Below are 22910 nucleotides of genomic sequence, written 5' to 3' on the forward strand. Positions count from 1 at the left end.
TCCCCCGTCTGCCTCTGAAGACGCTCTAATCCTCCCGCACTGGGTGTCCACATCCAAGAAACGATGCATCTGAATGATCAGATCAGACAGATCAATCAGACGACTCATCCCTGGAGCCGAGGCCCACAGTGGCTCATCTCCAATCCCTCAGTCTCTTCCCAGACAGACACCCAGCCCTGGGAAGATGTTCAGTTCACTCAGTCGTGTTTGACTGTTTGCGACCCCAAGGACTGCAGCACGCCAGGCCTCCCTGAGATGAGAGCCCTGAATTTCAGCCACAAGTGTCTTACGAGCCCAGTGATATTGGCCTTTACAAGGCCCTGGTGAGCCTGCCACCATCTCTGTTCAAGGCAGGCAGGAGTGACTGGGCCCTTAATACAGATGAGAAAACTGAGGCTTAGAAAGTAGCAGGAACATGTGCAGGGTGTGAACAAGAAAAGAACAGCCCCTTCCCTCCATTCATGTGTGAAATCATAGAGGAGGAAGGGAATAATGAGCTGCTTAGCACCATGAGCTCTGGGGTCCTGTAGCTTCACATTTCCATCTAGTTCTGAACCTCAGTTTGCCCACCTTCAAAATGGGGGTAATAATGCCATCTGTCTTACAAGCCAGTTGTTAGACTTCTATTAAATGGTGAATATAAAATGTTTGGCACAGTGCGTGCTCAGTCACTTTAGTCGTGTCCGACTCTTTGCGATCCCATGGACTGTAGCCCGCCAGGCTCCTCTGTCCATGGAATTCTCCAGGCAAGAATACTGGAGTGAGTTGCCATTTCCTTCTCCAGGGGATTTTCCCAACCCAGGGATCGAACCCAAGTCTTTTATGTCTCCTGCATTGGCAGGCAGGTTCTTTACCACTAGCGCCACCTGGGAAGCTCTGGCACAATGGCTCAAAGTAGAAACTGAAGACATAAAGATAATATCATCATCATCATTATTATAAAAACAGTTTGTAATTAGTGCCCATCCGGACTCTCTCTAGGGATCATAAGTTGTGTGCCAGGGTGGAAACAGCTGTAGAAACAGTGTCAAGAGACTCTGTGTGGGTGGTAACATGTGGTAGCAACAGTCCCAGCCCCATAGTACCTGCTATGTGATTTTTGAACAAGCAATTTCATTCCTCCAAGCCTCAGTCTCTATTTCTATAAAACAGGAATAACTATATGACTTAGCTCAGTGGGGCCTTGTGGCCCAGTGACTGGGTGCAGTGATGTGCCCAACACAGAGTCAGAATCACACAAGGGTCCCACCCCAGCTACATACATTCACCCCAAGAAGTGTCCTCCCGCCCATCACCAGCAGAGCTACCAGCTCAAGAAGCCACGGGTTACGCTTCTCTGTCTTCCCTAGACTGATCCCCACTGGGCCCTATTGGGTCTACCTTCAAACTCTATCCAGGAAGTCATTCCTGGTGGCCCCTGGCTGAATTTCTGCCCTTCCTCTGTGCTCCCATAACTCCCATCCCTGTCCCATGCTAAACTCTATTTCGGAACGCATCATGTGCATTTAAGTTATGTTTAGTTATGTGTCCACCCCAGTGGTGATACAGTACAGAGAATGAAAGTTTAGTGGGTGGGACTGGGGAGAAAAAGTCACGCATGCCATCACCTCTAGGTACCAGACTCGTACACAGAGTCCACTCAGCACAGGGTGCGAGTTCAACACAACATGGTTGAATGGATGCACAGATGGCTGGACACCTGGAAGGAAGGAAAACAAAGAAAGAAGGCAGGGAAGGAAGGTGGAAGGAGGGGATATGCAAACAGGAAAAAGTCTTGGCATTGCTACTGTTAGGCTAGGAAATTGTCCCATCATCCCCCACCTGCTCTTCTTGCCTTGCCTTGTGATTCCAGTCAATTGTGGTTCTTCATCTGCAAAGCAAACGTATGGTGCCCGGCCCTAATCTGACATCAGTTCCTATCAAGGAGTTAACCAAGGAGAATCAGGTCTGACTCCAAAGCACTGGCATTTTAAACAGCAGCCTTATTTCCTAACAATTCACTTGAATGAAGCACATTCTCCATCTACTCTTCCAGGGGACAATGAAGGGAAAAGAAAAATGAACAATTTATTTCTTATTTAATGTATCACAGAGATAAGCAGGCCAGACGATCAATGTCTTAGTCAACACCTCCTCTGGGTCTGGGGAAGGGCTTTGAAAAGTCTCCAGGGCTGGCTGGCATCCACAGCTGCTGCCGAGGTGGGTGGGGCTCTGACCATCCCTCCCTGCTTGGGGGAGGGTATAGGTCACACCTGCTCCCTTCAACTGCAGGTGATGCTGACTGGCTCTGACCCAGATCCACCTCGGCCAGGAAGGAGAACATGGGCTGGCCCCGCCCCCATCTCCAGAGAAGGGAGAGCATTCACACTCCATGCCCCAGAGGACAAAGTACTGCAGACACGTGTATTCCTCTGGTTTCCCTGACCCCTCACCCTCTCCCCATGCAGGAGGGGAATGACTTGTCTAAATAGTGAGTTTGAAGGGAGAACTTGGCAAGACCAGCTCAGCCTTACCCACCCTGCAGCTCCCTAAATTTAGTCCAACAGGCCTGGCCCCGATGAGGGAGGCTCCAGGTTGTCCCTTTGTGCTCCTGAATGGGTGGGTAAGTTTCTCCCACTCAAGAATGATATATTAAAAAGCCGATCTGGCCACCTATCTGAAGTCACATTCTCCAGCCAGCTCCATCAGTAATGTGCCAACATTTTGATCTCTCCATTTGACTCCTCTTGTGTTTTTCACTCATTTGGTTCCAAACTTGAAAAGGAAAGAAAGGTGTGGCAAGGAGCACGCAGAGGGGGAATTGGACAAGATCAGGGCCCTGCCGGGGTTCTCAGACCCCTACGAGTCTTCAAAGGCACTAATGAGAGTTTGTGAGCTATTTTCAATACTTCAAAGGGCCTAAAAGAAACTGCACTTATCCACAATCAAAATGCACAAGCAAATAAATGCCAAGTGTCTGCCTGAGGCTGGAACTAGTCCCACTCAGTGAGGTCACAGTGCCCTTTGTCCATCCTGATTGGTGAGATGGAGCTGAGGCACTCATGGGGCCCCAGAGGCTTGACAATTAAGGGATGTTGGTTTTCCCAGCCCCTCTGCTTGCTGCATAAGAAACATTAGCTCCTTGGCAGGGCTGTCTGCTGCTTTGAAAGGGAAAATACAATGAGGTGCATTTGGGAATGAATGGAAGCACCTCAACCTTGGATAAAGGAATAAGAGTGAGTTCCCAAAAGGATACCTTTTCCCAAGGGGGAAGATCAGAACAGCCCAAGTCAGGAAAGTGAATATTAAACGAATGGCCTGCACTCGGAGAATCAGAAACAAGGCAGATCAAGGCCAGAGAAGGTGGGAAGGGGATGGGGCCCTGGAACACAGAAAGGAAGAAAGGCTCTCAAGAGATTGGCAGCGGCTTTGCTTGCCTTTGTCCGGGGGGCAGATCTGAAGGGAACTGGGATCTTGAGTGAATTTTTTCCCACCACTTGGCACAGTCTCCCCATAACGGTTTCCAGGCAGGTGAGATGTGGGGAGAACGTTGATCAGGGCCAATAGACCTGAGATGAGATGGTTGGATGGCATCACCCATTCAATGGACATGAACTTGGGAAAACTCTCAGAGATTGTGAGGGACAGGGAAGCCTGGGGGTCAGAAAGAGTCGGACACGACTTGGCGACTGAACAACAAGAAAACAGACCTGGAACAGCCACCAGTTACATGTCTTTTAGGAATAAAAATGGGAAAGCGAATCCATGCTCCTTTGGATAAATGCAGACGGGCGGAACACCTTGAGATACAAGTTTCTTGGGAGGATCTCAGAGAATGGGAGTGTCCCCAGTCATAACATAGTTGGGCTGTGCTGAGGGAGGGAGACATTTAGGAGCCTCTCCTGCCTTCCACCACTCAGCTTCAGCCCACAGAGAAGGGGAGATCTCCCTACCTCCCTCTGCCACCTGCCCGCTCCTTCCTTGTCCCCTGATGGACCATGATTTACCCGTGGGCAGGGGCACTGGACTGAAGGCAAAGCGTGTCCACCAGGTGCCCCCCATCCCTCCTAAAGCCGTGGGTAGAGCATGTCTGTCGCTCTCACGCTGAGAGCCGGCTGGGAAAGGGGGCACAGAGTGCACCCTGTAGACCCAGTCCTGGTCCCAATTCTGCAGACAATCCTGAGTCCTCAGCTCCCAGGACTCACCCTCACAGCGGCACGTCTGGGCTCAGGCTGGAGCCATGCTCTTCAACACGATGGACCCAAAGCCTGTGCCCCGGCGGGTGTCAGGCACGTGGCCAGTCTGTCCTAAAGGAATTGCAACTTTCCCGTCCTCTCAACTGGCATTCTCTGTCCTTCCAGCCCATGAATCCGAGCCCCAGGAGGAGGGGGTGACAGGATCAGGTATCCATGGCACATCAGCTTCAACTCCTCCCCAGGCTCCCTCTTATCCAAGAGCCTCAAAGCCTCTGCCACTGCTTCAAGGGAATGCCAACTTCTCACTGACCTTTGTCTTGCCTTCCCCTTCCATCCAGAGAGGAAAGCCGCTCTCCTGTATCTCTCTGACCAAACCACACACCATCAGTTGCAGGAAGATGAGAATGGCTTTGAGAGACCACACAGTTGCCACTGCTGAGGCCAGAATGCTAGGTCTCAAGTGTCCAGGAGCAAAGGGTAAATAAAGCCTAAGTTTCAGCCATACTAGTGAGACTGTGGGGAGGCTGGAGAGTTGTTTGGGAGGCAGAAACCACAAGATCTGATGACTGAAAGGGTGTGGGTGGGGGTGGAATTCAAGGATGGTTCCTAGATTTCTGGCACAGGAAGATGCATGGAGATGGGACACAAAAAAATTATGGGATGGTGAGACTGCTGGGGGTAAGGGGTGTGACACTGGTAACAACAGAAAGGAAGAATTCGGTAGATTTCCTGCTGAGCGTGAGGCCATGGACCAGAGCGTAGCCTTGGAGTTCAAAAGCAAGGTCTTCCTCTAAACGTGGGATGAGGGGATTACCAGCATTTGGAAAGTAGCATAAAGCTGCAGGGAGAAATGAATGTAGAATAAAGAGAACTCAGCTAAGGCCTGGGAGCACCAGTTCAGTTCAGTTCATTTCAGTCGCTCCAATACAAGAGCAAATTTTATGCGGGAGGGAGTGATGAGCAGCGTCAGATGCTGAGGAAGGGAGAAGGCAGATGGAAGGGTGAGAGGCAGGCGGTGGCCAGTCTGAGAAAGGTCTAGAAGCCAAAAGAGAGGCTTGGCTTTGGAAAATAGGAAGTCATGTGGCGCCCGGGGCTGGAGCATTCACCCGGAGTGGGGAGGGTGGAAGGCGGATGACAGGGGCTGAGAAATACGTTGGCAGACACTCTCCCAGGAAGCAAGAGAAGGGAAGGAGAGAGACCGGGTGACAGCCAGAAGCGGGTGCAGAGTCAAGAAGGGGTGTTGTTTGCTGTGTTTTTAAGATGAAAACAAAGTGTGTTTCTGGGCTGATGGAAAGGAAGCAGCACAGGGAGGGGTTGGAGAAATGGGGACTGGAGTCTCCAATTAGCCCGTCACAATAGCAACATTCCCGGGTAGCAGGGCACGGCACCCTTGGGGCTTTCTACCCCAAGTTCGGCAGCAAGGTTCATGAAGCTGTTTCCTTTCATGTCCACATTCTGTGATGTAGGAAACAAGGGTGTTTGGGAGAACAAGTGGGTGAAGCTGCCCTAGAGATGAGAACAGTCCCAAGATAGAGCCTGTGGTTCAGAGTGACATAGAGCCGGAAGCAGGATACGCCAGGACTAAGGTGAGTGAGAGAGGCCAACAAGAACCAGATCAAGAGCAAAGAGAGGAACGAGGTTGGGTCAGATTACCTTCTAGGTTCCAGACTTCTGTGATGGTTAAGACTCTGTCTGCCAGGGCACGGGACATGGGTTTGGGGACAGGAGGATTCCACACGCCGCAGGGCAGCTGCACACCCCGTATGCCACACCCACTGAACTTGTGTGCCCTAGGGCCCGTGCTCTGCAACAAGAGGAGCCACCACAATGAACGGCCTGTGCTCTGCAACTAGAGAGCAGCCCCTGCTAACCGCAACCAGAGAAAGCCCATGTGCAGCAACAGACCCAGCGCAGCCAAAAATAAACAAAATCTACTAGCTACAGCCTTAAAAACAAAAAAAAATGTGAGTTAAGAACAAGCCAATTCAGTTAAAAAAAAAAAAAACACAACAACTTCTAGTTCAAAATCTGAGGCCTGGGGACATTGGGTGAGTCCAGATACTCACAAATTTACCCTTTACCACCCCATATGACCCTAATCACTCCAGACTGATCAGTTCTTTTTTTTTCTTCTTCTTCTTTTTTACTAAGGTGTTAATGGCTAACAGTTCTCAAAATACTGAATTTTTAATAATGCCTTCCAACTCAAATATTCCAGCAACACGAGGATCTTCCTGAAACACAAGCTGACCCAGAGCAGCTGTTCCATTGCTCTGCATCGAAAATTCCCACCACCCCCTTGCCCACCTCTCAGCAGTGCTTCACCTGAGGAAATGGGCTGTATCTGGTGCAGCAACAGCAAACAAAAAGGAAATCCACACAGTGTCTCTGCTGCTCAGAAAGCGGCTTCCAGGGGGGTTCAGTTGGACCTGGCCACCACCTGGTGAGCATTCATTCATCCAGGTAGTACTGACTGAGCATCTACCAGGCTCCAGGCACTGTCCTAGGTGCTGGGGACACAGCGGTGAATAAAGGAACCCAAACCTTGTCAGTGGGGCACAGCTTTATGTGGACACAAGGCAGGAAAGCTGCATGCTGAGAGTTGGGCAATCACAGACCTCTGCAGGCAAGACAGTGAAGCTGCAATTCTAGGAAGCTTCCTGGCAAAGCCTTGGGCCACACATCGGAAATCAGGGACCTCGTATTTCCCAAACAACTGATTATGAAGTCTTTTTCTCCCAGGGCACTCATTTAATAGTCCCTACCCCACTTCCTGAAACTCTAGAAACCCTTGGCTAAATGAATGATGCTTCCCCACCTCCCAGAGAACTTCCTGTCTTAGCATCCCTATTTGCATAACTGGCCCTCTGCCTTGGTTTCCCTGCGGAGTCCCTGACAGCTCAGAGGGACCCACAGACTTCCTAAATGCCCCTCCACTGGGTTAAGGCCCCTCCCCCTGGCAGCTGGGTCTACTCCACCCAGAAACAAATCTGGATACCTTGGCCCCACCTTTGGGAGCTTCCTCTTCAGTGTGCCCTGACCCTGATCCTGACCGCACCTGGCTGCCTGCCTTAGCCTACCTGCCCTGCCTCTGTCTTAAATTGAAGCTGCTTTCCACCAACAGGCCCCAGGACAAAGGCATTTAGGTGTTTTGTGTCCGCTCTTCAAATCAGGAATAATAGGAGTTAGCACAGGAGGAAGTCAAGGATAAGACTCCCCTGAGTGTCCTGCTTTCTCACCTAACAGATCAGGGGCTGGTAGAAGGACATGGTGAATCAGGAGCTCAGAGCTGCCAGGCCCGTCCTGACCAGCAGGCCTTTTGTCAAGCGCACTAAGCAGTTTAGGAATGGAATGCAGGCCTGTGGGGCTGGGATGCTTTCCCAGTCCCCTAGTGGGGCCGCTGAAGCGCAACAGCACTAATCTGGTCACGTCTGGGGTCCCTGCTCCATCAGGGCTCAGCTGAAAGGAAAGGAGTGGGGAGAGGGAGCAGGAAGCCCTTCCTCTGTTGATTCTTGGGCGAGGTCAAGGTCAGGATCATTGCAGAGGAGTGGATGGTTGAAGGCCCATCTCCTCTGGGTTCCACCTTCAGGCTGGGGAGCTGCATGTTTTAGAGGTTCCTAGGGGTCACTAGGAGTCGGACGCAACTGAGCGACTTCACTTTCACTCTTCACTTTCATGCATTGGAGAAGGAAATGGCAACCCACTCCAGTGTTCTTGCCTGGAGAATCCCAGGGACGGGGGAACCTGGTGGGCTGCTGTCTATGGGGTTGCACAGAGTTGGACATGACTGAAGTGACTTAGCAGCAGCAGCAGCAGCCAACAGACTTCATGTGCATAATAACAATAGGAACTTGTTTAAGATGCAGCTTCCACACCATGCTCCAAGGTACTATGATTCAGAAGATTCGGGGAGGACCTGAGAATCTACATTTGTAACTAAGCAACCTGGGCTTCGCTTACAATTCAGCAGATAAAGGATCTGCCTGCAATGTAGGCGACTCAGGTTCAATCCCTGGAGCGGGAAGATCCTCTGGAGGAGGAAATGGCAACCCACTCTGGTATTCTTGATTGGAGAATTCCATGGACAGAGGAGCTTGCTGGGCTACAGTCCAAAGGATTGCAGAGGGTTGGACACAACTGAGCAACTATCACACACATTCGTTCACTCATTCATTTGACCTGGGTACAGCAATGGTTAAGCCTGTGGGCTCCTGAATCAGACTACTTGAAATCCAGGCTCTCTTCCTTCCTAGCTATAGGATCTTGGGGAAATAACTTGATCTCTTTATATCTGTTTTCTCAACTGCAAAATGAGTGCTTTCTTTGAAGGGCCACGAGGTTTAGGGAGGGGAGAGTGCCGCTCTCAGCATCTCCCGAGTGCTCCTTAAAGGACCACTTCCAGCTTCCAGGAAGGTGGTGCTGATGGACAGGATGATGATGCAAACTCGACATCCCCCAGTCACAGCTTTCTGCCTCAAGCTTTAGAGTAGGCTACTCCCTCTGCTTAGGACCCCCTACCCTCATATGGGAAGAAAGTGAAAGTCGGACATCTGCTTACTCTTGGAGAGCCTGCTTGTTCTCCTGGGTGGAGCCTGTCCTGCCATCTGTCCCCCTCCTATATTCTCTTAGAGTTCCCTGGGCCTTTGGGAACATGTCATTGTCCTTGGGAAAGGCACTTTGTTGTAAATGCTATTTGTATCCCTGACTCCTGGGCCAGGGCCACTACACTAAGGGCCCAGTGAAAGTTCCAGTGACCCAGTCCACAGGTCCTAAGCAGATGGGAGCAGCTAAAGGCCTTGAAAATCCTCCCTGTTGACAGAGCTGCTGGGCCAAAGTCTGGCTAAAGGAAAGGCCATGGAGATGGCAGGTCCTAGGTGAGAAGGGGGTAGAGATCAAAGGTCAACCCTTTGAAGGGATAGAGGCAACAAGGTCAAACGTCAGGATGAGGCTCAAACTGATGGTGAGGCTGGGAGTGTGGAGGAGGATGACCCTACAATGAGAATGAAGAGTCTTGGTGTCAGGAAAGTAACAGGGCTGGGAAAAAAGGAGGGAGCAGGAAAGGAAACGGGCAGGAGATAACTGGAGAGTTTGGAAGCGGAGTCGGGAGGGAACAGAGGAGGCAGAATGATGAAAATGCGCGGGGCACGCACGACTTGGACAAGGCGGAATACAGCAGGTGTCTCCAGGAGACGGAACGTTTCAGTGGCCTGCGATGCCATCCCCAAGCAGGTGGACGAGCTATTCTTATTTCCTTTCTTGAAGAAAGCTGTGGGATGTTCTCACTGGGGCAGGATCAACAGAACTGTGATTCACGATCCACAATGTATTACACGGGCTTCGTGGACTTTAGACAGGTCTAGCAAAGGTTTTACCCTCTCTGGGCAGGCGGGGAACAGGGTAGAAAAAATGAGGAAGGCAGAGGGTGCCCTCGTCTCCTCCTTGCTGACCTCTCCCTGTGGGGCACCAGGACCTGCCTTCCCCAGCAGCGCCCTGGTACCATATGCTCCCTTGTCATCACCACCTTCCTTCAAGACCCGAGCCAGCCCGCCTAGCCGACAGTGCCACTCCCGCTCCAGACTCCCCACTCGGTTAGCCGACCTCCACGTCGCACTGAGCCTCTTCCAGACCTTGAACATGCCTCACGTCCGCCCAACCAAGAGCTCGTGCTGGTACGTTTCCATGCTGGAATCCTTTCCCCTTCTCTTCGTTTGCTCTCTGCTCTCTATCCTGCAAGTCTCAGCCTACACATCGCTTATTCTAGGAGCTGCCCTTACCCCTTGAGTCTGGATAGTGGTTCCTCTTTTTTGTGTGTGGCAAAATACATATAATATAAAAGTTACTATATTAACCATTTTTAAATGTACAATTCAGGAGTGTTGAGGGCATCCACATTGTGTGTAACCATCACCACCATCCATCTCCAGAATTCTTCTCATCTTGCAAAACTGAAGCTCTGTTTATTAAACAATACCCGCCCCCATTCCACTCAATCTCTGAACCCTTAGTTCCAGTGACCACCATTCTACTTTCTGTCTATATGGATGTGACTTCTCTGGATACTTCATATTAACTGGAATCATACAGGATTTATTCTTTTGTGACTGGATAATTCCTTGGTGGCTCAGCTGGTAAAGAATCCACCTGCAATGCGGGAGACCTGGGTTCGATCCCTGGGTCGGGAAGATTACCTGGAGGAGTGCATGGCAACCCACTCCAGTATTCTTGCCTAGAGAATACTTCCATCTGTCCATAGAGAATCTCTATGGACAGAGGAGCCTGGCGGGCTATAGTCCATGCAGTTGCAAAGAGTCGGATACGATTGAGGGACTAAGTACAATTTCACTTAACATAATATCTTCAAGGCTCATCCAAGTTGTAGAATATAGAGTCTCTTCTCTTAAGGCTGAATAATATTCCACTGTATGTAGATGCCACATTTTGTCTACCCATTCATCCATTAATAGATACGGGTTATCTCTACCTTTTGGATATCGTGAGCAATGCTGCTGTGAACAATGGATAGTTGTCCCTCTTATGTTCCCTTATCTTTGAAACTTGTCTGTAGCCCCCAATGCATTCAAAAGCTGAGGCCAGCACACATGCTTCATAGACACCCCCTGAAGGACTGAGTGAAGCTTCACATTCTCTAAGTGTGGTACACATCAAGTAATCAATTTGTACTTTAACTGGCACCTTCCAAAACACAGGGCTCTGAGCCAAGAGAAAGACCTCCCATAGATTTGAGAGCCCAGTGTGGACAGGAAGACTCTAGGATTCCTCAAGCCCTCCATACAGAGCACCAGCCCTGTAGGAGGATGGACCCAGGTGGGCTCATCAGCGCCCCCATATGTCCCAACTTCTGCCTTCCACAAAACACTGATGGATCTGACTACCTCACAACGAAGCCTCTCTGTCCAAAGAGAAACATCATAAACAAAACAGACAAATGGAAGGCTGGGAGACGTTATTTGGAATCTATAAAACTGACAAAGGGCAATATCTGGAATATAAAAGAAACTCCTGCAAATCAAACCCAGGTTTTTTTAAATTAAGACAGGAAGTCTAACTAAAAGAATAGGCAAAGGATATGACTAGGCAATTCACAAAAAGAGAAGCTCAAACAACTAACAAGCATATAAGAGATATTCACATTTGTCATAAGAGAAATGCAAAATAAAACAGTGAGCTGGCACTTTAAACTCATCAGAATGGCAAAAATTAGAAAGGTGGACAGTATTAAGTATTGGTGATGATATGGGAAGACAGAAACTCTTGTGCACTCTTGGTGAAAGTGAGCCCTAGCTCAGCCATTCTGTAAAACATTATGACAGAACAGAGAAAATTAATATGCTAACTCAGGGATCCCAATTCTCCACTTTGTATAGCCCAGAGTTATTCTCATGCAGGGTCCCAAGAGAGCATGTAGGAAGATGCTCTTCAGAACTGCAAGTGTAGCCAGGAGGAGCTACAGGCAAGCCAAGGGTCTATTCCCAGGCGAGTTGATACAGGAAATGTGATGGATGCACAATTCATAACACAGTCAGGACTAGACACATACAAGGAGCAGGGCTAGATCTGTAAAATTACAGTACTAAGTAAATAAATCAAGAAACTGGAGGAAATTTACAGTTCACTATATTTATATAAATTTACATATGCACACAAAACAATCCTACATATTTTATAAGGATCCATGCATATTTCAAGATATATATAAAATATATTGGGCTTTCCTTGTGGCTCAGCTGGTAAAGAATCCATCTGCAATGCGGGAGACCTGTGTTCAATCCCTGGGTAGAAGGGAAAGGCTATCCACTCCAGTATTTTGGCCTGGAGAATTCCTGAAGAAGTCCATGCGGTCACAAAGAGTCAGACATGACTGAGAGACTTTCACTTTCACAATATATCAGAGTTGGTACTGACGGAGGAAGGCAACAAAAGCCTTGGGATCAGGGATAAATGAAGGAAAAATTTTAAAAAAATAAAACCAGACAGGAGCCTTTCATAGACAGATGATCACAAAGTGTCATGATCTGAGGGTAGGTCAATTCCATGTTATGCTCAAAAAAAAAAAGGAAAAAAGCAGGAAGCAAAAACCCCCCAGCTGTTCCTTCCACATGACCAGGAAAACTATCCTTGTAAGCATTTTCCCTCTTTCCATGTTTCTAGGAACAAAGTGTCACAGGAGATGCGGGTCCCAGTGGTTGTCGAACACAGGGAGTTTTTCTTGCAGAATTAAAAGGCCTCGGGGTAAATCTTGTCCCTTGGATGGATGTGTTAGTGAAAATGAAGCCCTAGCAGTCACCTCTGCCAGACTGAGCTCAGGAAAGCTGCCCCAAGGTGGGTGGGTAGGTCGGGAGGAGACTGCAGTAGATTATCTGAGGAGCAGTGCACGGGAAGTCCTGTGTCTTCTCTTTCACTTTCTCAGGATCAGGGCCAGGAAGCTGAGCGAGTCTGCCCTTCCTCACCCCCTGCCCCTACCCCCTGACACACAGCCAGGCAGGCCACCTGCAGAGACAGGGAGACCGCATTCTCAGCAGGGTCTCCCACTGGGCGAGGGTTACACAGTGACCTGTTCAAAAATCTCTGGATCTTTCTTGTTTTGTTGATTAAATAGCTTCCAAGACCAGCATTACACAGACATGGGGGGTATTAACATTCTTCTTTTACAGACAAGGAAATCAGGCCTAAGAAAGAGAAGTGAGATGTAGAGGAATACCCAAAGCTGAAAAACTAGTTTCCTGACTCTCAGGCCAAATTTCAAGAAACATATCAAATATTAATATACCAGAACATCTTCCTTCCAGCTGTGAACCTCCCATAGGTCAGCACTTCACAAATGACCAGGTCAGGAAGACAGGGCCACACAGGTCCCCGGCAGGAGGGAGGCCACCTTTGAGGTGGCAGTTTTCATGCTAGGGACATTCTATTTTCTTTTTTAATTTTTATTTTATATTGGAGTTGAGTTGATTAACAATGTTGTGTTAGTTACAGGTGTACAGCAAAGGGACTCAGTTATCCACAGACATGTATCTATTCTTTTCCAAGTTCTTTTCCCATTTAGGTTATTATAGAATACTAAGCATAGTTCCCTGTGCTATACAGTAGGTCCTTGTCGGTCATGGATTGAAAATAAATCATTAAACTTTCACCTCCTTTTTGTTGCTGAGTAATGATTCCCAGGTGGCTCAATGGTAAAAAAAAAAAAAAAAAAACCCGCCTATCAATGCAGGAGATGTAGAGGATGCGGGTTCAATCTCTGGGTCAGGGAGATCCCCTGGAGTAGGAAATGGCAATCCACTCCAGTATTCTTGCCTGGAAAATTTCCTGGACAGAGGGGCCTGGCGGGCTACAGCCCATGGGGTCACAAGGAGTCGGACACGACTGAGGATCCAAGCGCACGACGGGCCAGAGCCCACACCCCATCACCAAGCCTCACCCAGTCCCTGAGCCTCTCTCCACCCCAGACTCCCACCCCTGACACGGCAGTGGGGAAGCAATGAGGGCCAGGAGGTGGTGAGACTCAAGCTGAGAGTCAGGTAGCAACCCACATACAAACCTCCTGGGCCCTGAGTCGACTCTACCACACTAGCTCATCTCAGAAAGGACCATCAATCATTCCACACAAAATGCCTGCACATCCTCTGATAATTCACTTGTATCTCAAATGGTCTAACTTTCAAAGTCTCTGCTTTCTCTCTTTCAAGTTACAACTGTCACACTTGCTTTCTTTCAATCAATAAATAGATGTAGCTACTTAATAATGGGCCTTATTCTATTTCCTATTTGAAAGCCAAGAAGATGGACACATAATTTTTTGAGGTTTCTAGATTATAATTGCACTTAATTGAGTATAAATGAGACATGGGCAGGGAGCAAGGCTAGTTGTGCCGTAATATGAACCCTTATTTTCTGCTCCAGACCACACGGAAGATTCTCAAATAAGTTTCTGGTGCTCTCAGTAATTTAAAACTATACATACATTATTTTTAGCATCATAAGAGTTCCTTATAATGATGATTTTCAAGGATAAAATTGACATCCCCTGAAAGACCAATCCAGTTTTAAAATTTTCCAACAATAAGACACAAATAGGGAGAAAGTGAAAGGCAGTTTCCCGGGTGGAGGGACCTCTCAAAAGAGGACATCAGAGAGATGACCCCCTACGGCACCCAGAGTTTTGTTTTCTGTGGGTATAGCCACCCCACTACCTCTGTGGTGAGCACAGTACCTTTCTCTGATGCTGGGTTTGACATGAGCTGCACTGGGGCTCTGGAGAAGGCAATGGCACCCCACTCCAGTACTCTTGCCTGGAAAATTCCATAGGTGGAGGAGCCTGGTAGGCTGCAGTCCATGAGGTCGCTAAGAGTCAGACACGACTGAGCAACTTCACTTTGACTTTTCACTTTCATGCATTGGAGAAGGAAATGGCAACCCACTCCAGTGTTCTTGCCTGGAGAATCCCAGGGACGGGGGAACCTGGTGGGCTGCCATCTATGGGGTCGCACAGAGTCGGACACGACTGAAACAACTTAGCAGCAGCAGCAGCACTGGGGCTTCTGCCATGTGCTAGCACATTTCTCTGATAGAGTTCATGGTGGTGGCTACACAGGACCCCCAATATCTCCCTTAATATTGACCCCCTAATAGTAGACAGTGGGGTCAGCACCCTTTTAGGATCTACACCAAGGTGGAACCAAGGGCTAATGGGGACTTTCTATCTGCTAGAAATTTCAGGGTTCAGGCACATGAGGAACTGAGGAGTTCTGGGAAGGAAGATGAAGATGCTACAATAATGGGAAGCAGGTTAGGTTGTTTCTGGTCCCCTCCTTAATTTCCCATTTCCTCATAATGCCCACCCAGTTGGCTATATACTCCCATTACATCTCTCAGTCCTTCCTTCCCATTCACCCAACCCAAGCCACTCCAATACACCCTAACTCCCCCATCTCACTCCATCCCACCGTAACACATTCACTCCACTCTGCCACATTTTGATTGTCCCACTACACCCCAGTCCAACTCCTCCATCCCACCTTATCCCATCCCATCCTAGTCCCTTCTGATTCAATCTTTCCCACTCCACTCTATTCGACCCCAGTCAATTTCCTGAACACTCTATATCTCACCCACTCAATTCCACTTCAAACCATCATATTTTACTCAATCTTATTCCATTTCATTCCACCACCCATCCCAGTCCATCCCAATTCTTTCGCTCTATCCCATTCCAACACATCCCAGTTTACTCTTGATCCTACCACAACTCACTCCTTCTTACTTCACCTCAGTCCATCTCAAATCCTCCTGTTTCTTCAGTCCCACCCCCATGATATTCCATTCCATCTACTCCCCTCCCGTCTCCCGCTTGGCCAAAGTTCTCATTTCTTAATGCGCACAGGGCATGACCATTCTTCATGTCATGTGAAACTAAGAGAAAAGCCAAAGGGCCCCGGAGATCTAAAAGTTAAATGTATATTGGGATAGAGGAGGGGAAAAAGATATAGAATCTCATCCTTATTTTTTTCAAACAACTTCCAAAATGCCTACTCTATTGATAAGGAATCAAAAGCATGCTCTTATTATGTCTTGAATTTGTACAGGCATAAAAAAAGCATCTCATCTTTAAAGGTGGGGTATGAAAAGGGAGTTGAGTTCCTGAGCCCAGAAAGGAAATAAGTATGAGCTTCATGTTTCCTTTAACTTACAAGAACCAGGGAAGAGCTTTAAGAAACACACCATCATTTCCTAGTTGAGAATTCCGCATACTGTAGAGCCTACCGTTTGCTTTCTGTGGGCCCAAGGGGAAGCCAAATTCCATTCAAAGTCACTGAATTCTGAGACAGTGTCTCTGTGAGGTGGAAAACTCTGAGATAACCCTGCATTTGCAGGTTCACCCAGATGTCCCCCTGTTGTCATGGAAAATCTCTGTAGCAGGTAAAGAAGAGAGATTGGGAAGCCATATCCCAGGTGGCTCTAGTAGTAAAGAAACCGCCTGCCAATGCTGGAGATATTAAGAGACGCAGGTTCATTGCTGGGTGGGAAGATGCTCTGGAGAGCATGGCAACCCACTTCAGTACTTTTGACTGGAGAATCCCCATGGGCAGAGGAGCCTGGTGGACTACAGTCCACAGGGTCACAAAGAGTCGGATAGGACTGAAGCGAGACAGCACTCACACCACTAAGAGGGAAACCAAAGGAAGGCAATGTCAGTGATGCTCTCCAACCTCTAGTAGGCGCTAGAGAGCCTTCCCTTTTCAGCCCTCTAGGGATGGCGGAGCCTGGTGGGCTGCTGTCTATGGGGTCGCACAGAGTCGGACACGACTGAAGCGACTTAGCAGCAGCAGCAGCAGGGGTGGCAAAGCGTCAGACGCCACTGAGCGACTAAGCACAATACAGCACAGGAAGAGATATGATGACCTGGGCTGATGGGTGGATGAGAAGGCCAGGTTCTAATGAGCGTGCTTTCAGTGGGAGGAAGGAGAAGAAAGACTCTTGCTGACGCATCTAATGGCATCTTAGAGTGCTACAGAATCAGACCTGTTTCTCAGAATTCTAAGAGGCTGGTGCAGAAAGCAAAAAGACAGTAGTCGCCGCAGCAGAGGTAGTGGCAGCGTCTAACATGTAAAACACTGAATGTTAACCGCAGGTCCCGCACTGTGACAGACGCCTTCCATGAGTTAAAAGGGTGAGTCCTAGAGTCAAGGTAGCTCTGAGGTTCAATCTTATTTCCTCTCCTATCTGCTCTATAACCTTGGCCAAATTGCTTAATTTCTGAGTCTCAGTCTCTTCAAACATGATATTATAGCACCTGAATTGTTGTGAGAATTGAATAGTAATGTCTGTAAAGCACTTAGCCAGCACTCAGTAAAAGAGAGTTATTATTAGTAATATGCAGAAGGACCTCGCGCTGTCTCCCACACAGGGATACACCTTCAATGCTTCCCACTCCTCCAAGCCCCTTGCCTTGGAAAAGTCCAAGAGTGCAGTCAGAGAGAAAGAGGGAAACTTGGGCTCCAGAGAGCCTGCCTCTGATCCTTTCAACAAGTGTTGACTGAGTGTCTGCTCTGTGCTGTGTGTTCACAGAGCCTTAGGGAATAAAGGCGGACATTGTCTCATTAAACAGGAAATTCCAATATGTCCTGATGAGTTTTACGATACGAAGGGTTTTACAACCTGGGGAGTTGTGAGAGCTCACTGCAGAGTTCAGTGGAAAGGAACTGAGCTCTGGGACTAGAAGCAAATCAAGGATGACTTTGCAGTCATCCCCGAGGAGCTGTGAGGGAGATGGACGGACTATAGCTGCTTGAGAGGCTGGAAGTTTGGGACCCGGGCCTCAGGTGCCAAAGCAGCACAGCATCACTGATGCACAAGCCCAGAGGGAAAGGCAGGACAGAGACAGGCCACCTGTGTGGAAGGCTTCCCGGGCTGTAGCACTTCTCCTTAGACCTCAGATAACAGCGTGGTTGCCAGTGAAGGATTCTGGATCAGGCAGACCTGTGTTCAATCCCTGGTTGACTGGTTATGTGCATAAGTTATGTGTCCTCTCTGGACCTATTTCTTCATGGATAATAGAGGGAGACTGATATTGCCAGCCTCACTGGGTCACTGTGAGGGTCAAGTTAATACACGCCAAGTGATTGGGTTGCCATCAGGACTCAGTGGACATTGGCTGTTAGTGTCACTCCCCTGGGTACCCAGACAGTTTTCTGAGCAGGGTGAGTGGAGGAGAACACACAGACTCCCTAGCAGAGTCTTTTGTCCTCGGTGTTCTTGTTCCAGGCCCATCTTCCCCTCCATGGGCACAATCCATATGTATGTGCTGAGTCTGTTTCATCTCTGGTTTTTCTAATCCTTTCCAAAGTGCAGTGATAACTTGGCCCTTTTGCAGGTGGGCAGCCTGCAAAAGGTCTGAAGGGGAGGTCTGAAGATCAGCTACTTCTCTAGCAAGGAACGTGTGGCTCTGCTGAGCCCTCAGAGTCCCTTAATCCTGCTGGTATGACAATGAAGATAAAACAGAGGCAGGTGAGACACCTGAGGCAAGGTGACGTCACTGAAGCCACCTGCTGGACTCTTCTAGACACACCCAAACCTTGCAGTATCCAAGCTCCAGCAATCTAGTTCTCCAATGCCGTTCCACACCACCTTAAACAATGCTCACCTTGATCAAAACTACACTGTCACCAGCCCAAGATATGGTCACCTCTCTCTGCTGTGGTCAGCTTAGTTTTTAAAACCATAAACCCACAGCTTAATCACAAATGGAAATTCAAACCCACACATCACTGCCTTTCCTGGGTGGGGTGGGCAGGGTGTATGCTCAGGGCATGTCCCTGTGTTGGTTCTAGAACCTAAGGAGATGTCTTATCAATCTGTGACATTGGTTCTGGGGGGAAAGCAACTGAGAACAGGTCTTTGTCATCTCATCACCTCTGCAAACCAGCTGGTGATTCTTTGATCCCTAAAACTCTTGATTTAGCCTTATCAGACCCTAGAAAACTGTCCACAAGAGAAATATTTTTAAAAATCATCAGCCAATTTAACAACCATCTATCAAGCACCAGTTCTATGCCAGGTCCTGAGCTGGGTGCTGGGGATGCCAGGAGAAATAAAGCACTGGCCCTGCCCTCAGGGAGCTCACAGTTCCACACAAGAGGCAGATAAATAACTACTTTGAATATGATTCCACGGGTATGGCCAGCGCTCCAGTTTTCAAGAGGCAAAGCAGGGAAAATTCTCTTTTCTTTTCTTTTTTTAATAACTTGATGTTTGATTTCTTTCAAAGCAGCGAAGTGGTTAGCATGGGAAAAATCAGAACTTTGTAGGCATGTCTCATATTTACGGTTTAACATTGCCTTTATTTTAAATTACTTAAGGAAATGGGAAGCACAACAGTCTTTTCAGTGCTCAGAGCTGCTTAATCCAGAGAAAAGTAGCTAGGTTTGAGAACAACTGAGAGAATGAAACTGACAGAAAGTGATGGTCACCTGATAAGGATGATTTGAGGATAATCCTAAGGTTCCTGGCTGGGTAACTGGGAGGCTACAGGTACCAGCAGCCTCCATGGGGGATACTGGAGGTTGGGTGCAGAGCTAATGAGTTTCCTTTGGAAAAGAAACATCCAGGTGAAGATGTCCAAGAGTCAGCCGGATATACAGGCTGTCTAGATCCAGAGCTTCCGTGGGCTTGGAAGCCAACAGACATATATCGGGAGAAGCATCTTGGCAGGGGAAATCTGTCTGGAAGCTTCAGAGTGTGGCAGAGGAAGAAATGGGCCTGGATGAGCTCACCCAGGGAGGAGTGAGAGGAAATGAGGAAAAGCATAAGAAATGGAACACCGCAGGAAGCCAGATTTTCAGGAGGGGCATAAGCGCTACTATTAGAAACTGGGAAGGAACAGCCAAGAGGTAGGAGAAAAACCAGCCAAGCACGGTGTCCCGGAAGCCCAAGGAAGAGAAATTTTCAAAGGAGTAATCCAGAGTTCACAGTCACAGACAGGTAAAGGAAAAGAAAGGAAAAGTTCATGGGTTTGGCAGTTGGGGTGGTCGGCGGTGATCTTTCCTAGAGAAATCCAGTCCTGGGGACAGAAGCCAGACAGCAGGGAGTGAACAGTGGCACAGAAAGTGAGCTCAAGACCGATTCTAAGAGAGTTGACTTGTAAATCAGAAAGAAAGATGGGACAGGAGCTGAAAGGTCAACAGGACCGAGAAGCCAGGTTGGCTTGTTTTCTGTTAAATTGTTCAAGGGAAACAAAAGGCAGGAGAGTGACTGATCTATTATAGGGAGAGGGAAAGCAAGGGTTGAAGGGTCTCTAGGGAGGCTGGGGGTGGGGAAAGTGTGGAGGCACGGCTGGAAAGGGTCAGGGTCCAGGTTAAAGGCAGATAAGGAGGTTCCCCCTTTTAAATCCCATACTCATTTTATCCAGTCACTGGGCCAAGGAAGGGAGACAGCCCAGTCCTGAGCGTCTTTTAAAGTCAACAGTGTGAAGAGAACACAAAATAAATGTGCTTCCCTCTAATGTGCCAAATCCTGCCATCATTTGTCACCGAGTCGGTTTCCAAATCTCTGCTGCTCACAAGGCCAACAGCACATCTAAATGCGGGAAGGGTTTAAAAAGAAATGCATTTGGAAGCAGGGGAAGCCAGAGCAGGCCGGCCAGAGAGCAAGCAGCCCCTCCCCCAAGCCATTCAACACCCCCACCCCCAACTTCTCTGGCGACCCAAGAGCTGCACGCCAACAGTTCTCCAGCACAGCCCAAGAGTGCAAGCTCCGGTGAGTTGACCTTTTTCTTTCCCTGGGGGCATGGCATGCCCAAAGGGCAGGGACAAATCTAGCTGGAAAAACAGCTGGATCCTATGAAGGGTCATCTCAGGTCTGCCAAGCCAGAGCCGGGGCTGCCCCTGGACACACTTCTGAGAGGCCTGACAGCCAGGTAGCAGCCCAGCCATAGCCCCACCGCTCATGTGGCAAGTCTGGGCAACCAGCGGCGTCGTTGTGAACCGCGCAGCCACCCAGTGGGTGTGGGTGTGCACGAGGGCTGAGCTCCTAGGCGCGCGCACCGCGGGCGCCCCTCTCTGGGTGTCGGCGGCTATGACTCTTCGGAGAAACTGACAAAGTCCGGTCAAGTAGGGATGCGAGAGCTAGGGCTGGCTCAGGGCGCCTTTCCTCACCAGCAACCCTATCATTCCGTGCTAAGGAGCTGGCAACACGGTCTGTGGGGACCGGCTCACCAGATGCTGGAGCCCAGCGTGGACTAGAGAGCTCCCCGGGGAAGGGTCGCACTTTTCAAAAAGGGAGAAGAATCTGGAGGTTCGGATGGCCGAAGTCAAGCTCTCAAAGGTTCAATCGGTGGTTTAAAAAATAAATAGAAAACCAACACGGCTCCAGGCCGTAGGGGCCCTCAGTCAAAGCCTGGGCAGCAGGTGTTACGGGTTCCCCCCACCACACACACACACCGTGGGTGTCAGCCTCCGGGCTAAATGAAAATGAGGCCCCAGGTATCGCCGGTTGGACCCGTCCCCACCCGGGGACGCAGAACTTTCTAGGCTGTGGCTAGAGCTGAGCCTCAGAGGGGACCGGGGGGGGGGGGGGAGGGAAGTGGGACGGCATTAGTTGAGGCCAGTGACTGGGTTCTCTCGAATGTACGCTTGCCCTCCCAGTCCGCAAGCCTCAACCAGATATCGGCGAAGTTCCGGGACTCGCCGCGCCCGCCAGGTCGGTCCCCCTCCCCGACTCGGTGGCCAGGAGCAGGTCCCGCCGCCCGCGCCGCCGCTGCCGCAGCCCCGGCACTGGGCTGCAGCAGGGCGCGGGAAAGGGCACTTTGGCGCGGAGTGGGAACCGCGGGGAAGGTGGCGGCGCGGAGCCTGGCGGCGACACTCCCTCCCCCGCCCCCGGGCACAGCCCCCGCCCGCGTCTCTCAGCACCCTCTAGCCCCCACCTGAGTCCTCAGGCTCGGCGAGCTCGGGACCCCCGCCCACCTGACCCCCCGCTCCCAGCGCAGAGCGCCGAGGAAGGGGGACACTTGGGGAAGGGGGAAGGCGGCCACAGTCTCTGGGCGGCTTCGGCGGGGGCGCGGGCTTCCGTGGCCAGAAAATGGGCGGGGGCAGGGAAGGGCAGACCCTGCAGACGCGCGAATGGGGAGGGGGCGCGCCGTTCCTCTCCAGCCCCCCAGGACGGGTGTGCCAACCAGGATCGGGAGGCAGGGAGGGCTCCAGGAAAGTTTATCGGGGAAAAGCCTGGCGCCTTGGGGGCTGGGAGGCTGAAGAAACTGAAGCCACGGTCCGGGTGCCCCGCAACGCCGGGAGGGGATGTCTGTCTCCCAAGGCCCCCCACACCGGCCGGATCCGGTCAAGTTGCGGCTGGGCTTGGGGGTAGCAGGGAGGGGTGAGGGTAGCGCGGAGGACCGCTGAGGATGGGGGTGAACGGGGGGCGACCGAGGCCAGGCTGAGCAGGAGGGTGGGCGTTGAGGGAGGCGGGAGGTTAAGGGGGAGGGCGGAGGAAGGGACAGGGACCGGGTAGGGGATGGGTGGGCTCAGGGCTCGGGTGGGGTGCGTGGCCGGACTTACCCGCGGCGGCCGAGGCGCTGAGCAGCCCCCAGCCCAGCAGCAGCAGCAGAGGCGGCGGCGTCAGCGGCGGCGGCGGCTGGCGGCCCCAGCGGCTCCCGGCGCCCGGCACGAGCGCCGAAATCTCGGCTTCGGCGCGAGCCCTCCCCGCCGGGCAGCCGCAGCGCCTCAGCTCTCGTCCCCGCGAGCGCGGCATGGCGCGGCCGGCAGCGCCGAGGGAGAGGCTCCGCTCGCAGCCGAGGAGAAAGGAGGTCAGGAGAGCTCTGGAGCTTTTTTTTTTCTGCTCGGAAAAAATCCCGGTACGAGGGAGCCCTGAGCTTCTGCGGCTGGAATGAACCAAGTGTCCGCCCGGCCGGGGAGAGGCGCGCTGCGCTCTCGGAAATGACTCGCTCCAATCCCGCTTCGCGGGGTTCGCGCCGGGGGGCGGGGTGGGGGGGGTGAATTATCCCCGGATTAATCACTCCGGAGCCGCTTCTCCGCCGCTCCAAATGCTGGGGGTGGAGGCGCAGCAAAGGAGAAAATATTGGGGGGGTGGGTGTTCCTGTTCAGCGCCACCTCCACCTCCAGACAAACCACAAATTACATCTAAAGGGTTGTTTATTCCTGTTTGTTTTACAATTGACCAGTTTCTTTTAAGTTCAGTTCTTTCGTCTCCATTTATAAGATCACCCAT

The 22910-nt window shown here is 50.4% G+C and overlaps 1 protein-coding gene across 2 annotated transcripts in view; it reads right to left on the bottom strand.

Moving 5' to 3' along the window:
* Window positions 1-22562, bottom strand: part of CSMD2 (CUB and Sushi multiple domains 2) — a 693739-nt gene extending 671177 nt beyond the window's left edge. For both annotated transcript variants that reach the window (XM_086378081.1, XM_086378078.1), the window contains exon 1: window positions 22241-22562. In XM_086378081.1, coding sequence (XP_086234207.1) covers window positions 22241-22433 — 193 coding nt within the window. In that variant the 5' untranslated portion in view covers window positions 22434-22562. The remainder of the gene's footprint in view (window positions 1-22240) is intronic.
* Window positions 22563-22910: the final 348 nt, after the last annotated feature.

Source organism: Bos grunniens, chromosome 3, assembly GCF_055505025.1.
Source record: "Bos grunniens cultivar Pamir isolate PY7600 chromosome 3, Bosgru_T2T1.0, whole genome shotgun sequence".
In the NCBI taxonomy this organism is placed as follows: Eukaryota; Metazoa; Chordata; class Mammalia; order Artiodactyla; family Bovidae; genus Bos; species Bos grunniens.